The 8403-nt window shown below is 38.6% G+C and overlaps 1 protein-coding gene across 1 annotated transcript in view; it reads left to right on the top strand.

Moving 5' to 3' along the window:
* Window positions 1–5733: 5733 nt before the first annotated feature.
* NWD2 (NACHT and WD repeat domain containing 2) overlaps window positions 5734–8403 on the top strand; it is a gene marked incomplete at its 5' end in the record, with an annotated part of 234881 nt that continues 232211 nt past the window's right edge. Inside the window, one exon of the mRNA XM_007953535.2 lies at window positions 5734–5822. Coding sequence (XP_007951726.2) covers window positions 5734–5822 — 89 coding nt within the window. The remainder of the gene's footprint in view (window positions 5823–8403) is intronic.

Below are 8403 nucleotides of genomic sequence, written 5' to 3'. Positions count from 1 at the left end.
ACAAGAAGCTGGACTATATGAAAAAGAGTGTGGCATCAGGATTGGAGGAAGAATCATTAACAACCTGTGATATGCAGACAACACAACTTTGCTTGCTGAAAGTGAAGATGACGTGAAACACTTACTGATGAAGATTAAAGACACCAGTCTGCAGTATGGATTATACCTCAACATAAAACAAAAATCCTCACAACGGGATCAATAAGCACCATCACAATAAATGAAAAAAGATTGAAGTTGTCAAAGATTTCATATTACTTGGTTCCACAATCAACACCAAAGGAAGCAGCAATCAACACAGATGGTGTATTGCACTGGGCAAATCTGCTGCAAACAACTTCTTTAAAGTACTAAAGAACAAAGATGTCTCTTTGAAGACTAAAGGACACCTAACGCAAGCCATGGTATTTTCAGTCACCTCATATGCATGTGAAAGCTGGACAGTGAATAAGGAAGACTGAAGAAGAGTGATGTTTTTGAGTTGTGGTGTTGGCAAAGAATACTGAAAGTACCATTGACTGCCAGAAGAATGAACAGATCTGTCTTGGAAGAAGTGCAGCTGGAATGCTACTGGAAGTGAGAAAGGCCAGACTTCATCTCATCTACTTTGGTTATGTTGTCAGAAAGGACCATTCCCTGGAAGATATCATTCTTGGTAAAGTGGAGGGTAAGCGAAAAAGGGGAAGGCCCTCATCGAGATGGATTGACATGGTGGGTGCAACAATGAGGTCAGGCAGTGTTTTGTTCTGTTGTACACTGGGTCACTGTGAGTCAGAGCCAACCCGTCAGCACCTAACAACAACAACAACATCTGTCATCCATCATAATTAATCCATTCTGTCTTTTACCTCTCCATTTCCAGAGCCAATCATCACTTAATACAAATATAGGAAAATCTGAGTCATTTCTATAATATAAACAATACCACAGACAGTCCTACAGAGAGGTGCTGTATTCCTATTCATATTCTTAGACAGGCTCAAAATAACCTGGTAAAAATGCATACGTACTCTATCAGAAAGAAACCAGAAAGGAAGTCAGTAGTTGAGTTCATGCACTTTCCTTTTGTCGCCAACTTTCTGCCCATTGCTTATTTTCCAAAACTGTACAGTCTTGACTCCATGTCTGCCCAGTGGCGAATTGTAACATAAGAAGCCTTTCCGTTTCTGTAGGATATTGCAGGGCAGCATTTTTCTATTGGCTCTTTTTTCTTCTTTTCTTATAGGTACATTTTTCTTTTTATTATGCTTTTATACAAAGTTAAAGCTATAGTTTATAGTCATCAAACTAATCTTGTAAGATAACCTACACTTAAAATCCTACTGCAAAGAATTGGAAACTGTATTTCCTCCTGATTTCCTCAGATAATGTCTTGCCTTCCATAAGTTGAAAGAAAGAAAGCAAGGCATTTTGGACATTTAAATTTTATGTCGTCCCTCTCTATCCTATTTGTTGTTGTGTCCTGTCAAGTTGATTTTAACTCTTAGTGAGCCTATGTGACAGAGTAGAACTGGTCTGTAGGATTTCTTAGGCTGTAGTCATTTTTTCCCCTAAATTTTATTTATTTTGTTGTCATTGTTGAGAATACATACAGCAAAACATACACCAGCGGTTTCTACATGTACCATTTAGTGGCATCTATTATATCCTTTGAGTTGTGTAATCATTCTCACCCTAATTTCTGAGTTGTTTCTTCCTTAATAACATAAACTCACTGCCCCTTCATGTTTCTGTCTAACCTTTCAAGTGGCTGTTGTCAATTGGATCCCATATAGACAGTTCTTAAGCGTATAATGCCCAAAGCAGACTTTTTTTTTTTTCCACTAGTTAAGTTCAAATATTGCTTAGTTTTAAGAAGATTTCAGAGGATATTTTTGATGTAAAGTTTGAGATGATCTCAGAGCATGTTGACTATCATTTGTTGCTGGTTCACGTGGGTTTATTCTGCACTCATTCATGTACTGAGCAGCATTCTAATAAGCACTGGAGGTACAGCAGAGAATGAGACAAAAGAAGGCCCCAACTCCTTCGTGCTCACTATCTACTGGTGAAGACAGAAAATAAAGAACAGCAATACTGATGATGAATATCGTGCAAAGAATTAAAACAAGACGATGTGATAAATGGTGGCCAGGGGCTTCTGAAGTGAGGTGCACAGAGAAAGCTTCTCTGAGGAAGTGGCATTTAAAGATGACACTTGAATGGCAAGAGATGCCCTAAAGATGGTCTCAGCAGGAAGTATTCCAGCCGGCATTCACAGCTAGAGTAAAGAACCACAAGTGGGAATATGTTCTGTGTAATCCAGCAGCCAGTGCTGCTGGTGTGTTGTAAGCAAGGAAGGTGGTTAGATATGAGCTTAGGGAGAGAGAGAACATTCGGAGTAAGGAGGATGGATACTATTCCAACTTCAGTGAAGTGCTTTTGGAGAGTTTTAAACAAGGTAGTGATGTGATCTGACATATTTTTAAAAGATGGGTCTGGCTGCTTTGTGGAGGATGGGTTGAAGGGGGCAAGCATGGAAGCAGGAAGGCACAGTCCTGATGAGAGATAAATTTGACTTGCACCCAATAGCAGAGAAGAGAATAGATTTAATTCAGGAATTGTTCAGATGTAGAATGAGGAAACTTACTGATGGGTTATATGGTGAAGCTTTTGGGAAAAAGAGAGGAATGCAGTAAGAATAACTGAGACTTTTTATGTGGTAAACTTCCACATCCATCATCTTCCCTTAAACATTCCATGTAGTTATTCCATTGGTCATTTTCAAAGGTTAATTCTTTCACAGTTGCATATTTGGCTAGAGCAAACTATGGTATACGTACGCCTAGATTCAAATTTAGGTTCTATATCTTAGTGACCCTGTGACCTTGGGCAAGTGTCTTAAACCCTCTGTGCTTCAGTTTCCTCTTCCAAGAAAATTGAGTTAATGATTTTACCTACATCATAGGGTTGTTGTCAGAGTGACTTGAAAAATATACATAGAAATAATAGCATGGTATTACAGTATATTAAAACCAGTTGCTGACTCATGGTAACCCCATGTGTTTTAGAGTGGAACTGTTCTAGGGGGTTTTCAATGGCTGTGAAATATAGTAAGCACCAAATAAATATTAGTAATTAGGTACTATATTTGTGTTATCCTCCTCATTATTACACACTCAGGTCACAGTATTTATTAGTAAGAGTAATAATGATATATTTTCTTATAAATGGAGTTTCTGTTTCTTATATCATTCCATAATTATTTTCATGTATTATTTTGATACTAATTTGCAGAAGCTCTTAACAGGAATCTTTGTTTAAGATATTCTCAACTTCCATATCTGATGGTATTTGTTTATTTTAGAAGTGAGACTTTTGAAATTTGGGCTTTAAAAGTTTGCAGTAGGCTTTTAGAGAGAGTGAATATTATCAGTTTTATTGAGAAGTTAATGTTTGGAGCCTTTAAAATGGGGTGAAGTGATAAGTAGGTGTCTGATCACAAGGTGCCATTATGTAAAAACTTATCATACTGCCTTCACTGGTGAGACAGTAACTCATGGGCCCTGCTGAAGTGTTCTGGTCCTCAGTTCAGTCTTCCTATTTTCCTTTGACTCAGATCCATAATGGATCTAAGGTTAGAAAAGATCCCATTCGTTTAGATAACAGAGTAATCTAGAAGCACTTGTATTCCTCTGAATCTTTGGTTTCCGTGTAAACACTGGTTCCTGTCACTCGTTCAGGCTGCAGCTGCATTTCACTCTCAAGATCAGTTATTTGCTTCCCAAAATAGGCTGAGAACAGTAGGAAAGTAGAGTAGGTCAGCACAGCATATGGTTGAACTTACGTGGACAGATGCACTTGAGAGTCATAAGGCAATGAGTTTCCATTGGCTCCTCAGTTATAAATGTAGTATGCGAATGTTCCGGAATTATAGCTGAGGTTGGGGTACATTCAGCAGATGGTCCTTTTCATGAGATTACACATTAATTCTCTGAAGCTATGTTTCTCATTTCATCTCGTCACTGAAATAGGCTGGACATGGAATAGATACTTTTTGCTGTAAGATTCCTTTTAGTGTCATCAATGATGCAGGAGTATTTTTTGGCACATGTGGCTCTGGAATCCTTTTCTTTGGAAAATTTTCAAAGTTAAATACATACATTCCTGCTCTGTGATTCTTCTGGCTTCAGGTTCCGATTCTTGTTGCTCTTTTGATTGATTGTTATTTTAATGACAGGGAATAATAAAAGAATATTTTTGAACTTTTGCATGGTATAAAAAACCCACTCCCATCGAGTCAGTTATGACCCATAGTGACCTACATTGGGTTTCTAAGACTATAAATCTTTACAGAAGTAGATTGCCTCATCTTCCTGCTGCAGAGTTGCTGGTGGGTTTGAACCACTGACCTTCTGGTTAGCATCTGCATGCCTTAACCACTACGCCACCAGAGCTCCTTTTTATTACACATATAAAACAATTTGATATGTCAATGAAGATCTAATCTAAAAGTAAGAGATGCTGCTCTATTAAACCACTGGCCAGCTGCATCTCCACTGCATGGAATCAGCTAGTATTTTTTGCTTGTTCCTTCAATTTGTGTCTCCTAATTTTTGTGTGGTTTACAGGGATGCTTTGCTAAATTTTTCTTTAAAGTCACATTATTTCTAAATCCTACAGGAAACGGTGATATAATCTGGGTGTCTTATTTTGGAAATTGATAACTCAGTTAACTTATGTGTATGTGTGTGTGTTTAAGGAACTTTTATACTTCTTGGGTGTAACACATCTGATTTAACGCATTGCTGTGGAGTCAGCTCTAACTCATGGCAACCTCCTGAGTTTCAGAATGGAATTGTGCTCCATAGACTTTTTGGGTTTGTTTTATTTTTTACCCTTTACTCTCCTCCCATCCCTGGTAGCCAACAAAGAAAGTTTCCTTCCATGTATAAACTTTTCCTTGACTTTTTGCAGTAATGGACTAATACAATATTTGTCCTTATGTGATTGACTTATTTCATTCAGCATAATGTCCTTCAAGTTCATCCACATTATGTGGTGTTTTGCAGATTCTAATTTTTCTTTAAGGTTACATAGTATTCCACTGTGTTTATGTACCACAGTTTATCCATTTCTCAGTTGATGGGCACTTAGGTTGTTTCTGTCTCTTTGCTGCTGTAAATAGTGCTGCAGTGAGAGTGGGTGTGCATATATCTGTTCACTCCATAGAGTTATCAATGGCTGATTTTTTTGGAATTAGATCACCAGGCTTTTTTCTGAGGTGCTTCTAAGTGGGCTGAAACCTCCAACCTTTTGGTCAGCACCACTTTAAGTGCTCTAATCATTTGTACAACCAAGGGGCTCCAAAACATCTGATACCTAATAGTTTCTCCTATTATGCTCCCAATAATTTCTACCTATTCAAAGGACGTTTTAGTCATGGCTGTTTAAGAGCACAGTGTGAAGGTCTACATGGGCACGAAGAGTCAATTGCGGTCCCTTAGCTCTGCCAACAAACACAGAACTCACCATTGTGACTCCCCTGCATTCTCTGGGCTTGTGTGTGTACCTCGTGGCTGGGTCTCTGTGGAATTAAAAACATCTACCCCAGCACCCAGACATGCTGCAATTCAACACCAAACATCATCATATTAATATTTATTTTAAAAGTTTTAGCCTTTTCATACTGCTTTTTTTTCCTAGAAATATATACGTGGGTATGCTCACTTTGTGTTTGCTTTTCTACTACAGACACGGAAGCAGAAAGACAGGCACTAAAAGAAAACGTGTATCCTAAACTGAGAGAATTCTGCAGAGAAAACTATGGAATGGAATTTCAGGTAACTAATACTAATCTAATTTCTGATTATGTAAGTTAAAATACTGTGTTTCTTGTCCTTTTTTTTTTTTTTTTACTCCAAATACAATGTTTTATTCTCCTCTAAATGAGACTCTCCTTTTCTCTCTTTTTTATTTTATTTTAAGAGCTTGTTTTACATTCAACATTACATATACATTTAGTTTCACTCCCCATTTACCATGCCCAAACCTAACCATTCTCCTGTCCTCCCTGCCTAGTAACCCTCCCTCTGTGCCCCTCATGTTTGTGTACTCCTGTTTGACCTTCATTTCCTCATTTTGAATGTTGCCCCTCTGGGGCCCCGTGGTCTATTGCTCTAAAGGATGCATTTCCATAGAGTATGTGGGTCCGTCATCCTGGGTTGAGTGGTCTGCACATACATCTTGTTAACTATTGGGTAGAGAGCCAGCCTCTGGGAGTGAGTTTTATTCCAGGCACAGAATGTATTCCAGGGCCATAGTATTGGTAGTTTCATCAGACTCCATCTGACCAGTAATTTTGGCCATTATTGAGTTTTTGGATTTTGTTCCACGTTTTTCCTCCCCCTGTATCCAGGATCTCCAGATTTGATCCTTTCCTGAGTGGTTGGCATTGGTAGCCAGGCACCATCTAGTTCTTCTGGTCTCGAGGGCCATTGTGTCTTAAGGCTGATTGCTTCCTAATGCCCTTGTTTTTTTGCACTCTTCTTCACTTCTGATGCTAGGAGACCATTAGCTGGGTAGCCACTTGAAAGCTTTTAAGACCCCAGTCACTACTCACCAATGTAGGATGTGGAACAAAGCTTTTATATATTTTGTTGTGCCAATTGAGTCTGGTGCCCTGCAGTACTATGGTCCTGAGATAGTAGATCTGTTGGATCTCTCCCACAGTGTTTAGGTGTCTCTGAGGGATTACTGGATTACTCTTTGTCTGTCTTCTGTTATTTCTGTAAGGATTACAGGTATTCTGTATCACTGGTATCTGTGCAAGATTAGCCTCAGCTGAATCTATCCTTGGTCTAGAGTATACTCCTATTCACTGAACCCATCTGATCCTCTCAGGTGTTTGTGTTTATCTGTAGTCTGGTTTCACTCCTCAATACCATGCGCAACCCTAACCCATTCTCCTCCCCTCCCTGCCTAGTAACCCTCCCTCTGTGCTTCCCAAAATAGGCTGAGAACAGTAGGAAAGTAGAGTAGGTCAACACAGCATATGGTTGAATTTACATCGTAATGCAGTATTGTGGACACATTGGTTGGTATTAACATCTGTTGTCTATCTCTTATGAGCACAATTCAGTGTCCTCCCATTTCCTAATGTTATCATGGTGGTCACAGATCCTTTCTGTATATCCCTCCCCTTACTGACATCAGTGTGTGGTCCCCAACTAGCCCAAAATTAATCCCTCCACTTCCCTCCCCATCCAGGTAATCTACAAAGTGAGTCCCCTTTCACAAGCAAACCGTTCCTTGTCTTTTTACAGTAATGAGCTCATACAGTACTTGTCTTTCTGTGATTGACTTATTTCACTCAGTATAAGGTTCATCCACGTTGTGAGGTGATTTACATATCCCTCATTGTTCTTTAATGTAGCGTAGTATTCCATTGTGTGCATGTACCATAATTTGGTTATTCACTCATCTGTTGATGGGCATTTAGGTTGTTTCCATCTCTTTGCTATAGTGAAATGTGCTGCAATGAACATAGGTGTTCATATGTCTGTTCGTGCACTCTTACCTCTTTAGGATATATTCCTAGTAATGGAATTGCTGGGTCAAATGGTACTTCTATTTTCAGTTTTTTAAGGAAAAGCCATAAAGTTTGCCACAATGGTTGTACAATTTTACGATCCCAGTAGTGCACAAGAGTTCCAATCTCTCTGCAACCTTGGAAGCATTTGTTATTTTCTGAGCTGTTGAACATTGCTATTATTGCTGGGGTGAGATGATATCTCATTGTTGTTTTGATTTGCATCTCTCTAATGATTAATGATCATGAGTATTTTCTCATGTGTTTATTGGTTGCCTGTATATCTTTGGTGAATTGTCTGTTCAAGTCTTTTGTCCATTTGTGAATTGGGTTATTTGTCTTTTTGGTGTTGAGGTGTTGAAGTTTTCTATGGATTTTGGAGATAAGTCTTTTATCAGATATATCATAGACAAATGTTTTCTTCCAATCTGTAGGTTCTCTTTCTAACCTTTTAACGAAGTCTTTCGATGTGCATAAGAATTTAATTTTTAAAAGGTCCCAGTCATCTAGCTTCTCTCCTACCTCCTGTGCATTCTAGGTTATGCTTAATAGTCTATTTACACCATAAATTACGAGATCCCAGATTTGCCCCTATTTTATCTTTGATCAATTTTATAGTTTTTGGATTTTACATTTAAGTCTTTGATCCAGCTTGAGTTTGTTTTTGTGTTTGGGGTGAGGTATGGGTCTTGTTTCATTTTTCTACAGGTGGATATCCAGTTTTGCCAGCACCATTTGTTAAAGAGGTTGTCTCTTCCCCATTTAATGGGTTTTGGGCCTTTGTCAAAGATCAGCTGTCCATAGGTGGATGGGTCTATATCTGGACTTAAGAT

This window comes from Orycteropus afer, unplaced genomic scaffold (assembly GCF_000298275.1).
Source record: "Orycteropus afer afer isolate SDZICR_OR568_19922 unplaced genomic scaffold, OryAfe1.0 scaffold00399, whole genome shotgun sequence".
Taxonomy (NCBI): Eukaryota; Metazoa; Chordata; class Mammalia; order Tubulidentata; family Orycteropodidae; genus Orycteropus; species Orycteropus afer.
This window is presented reverse-complemented; position numbering and strand designations above follow the sequence as displayed.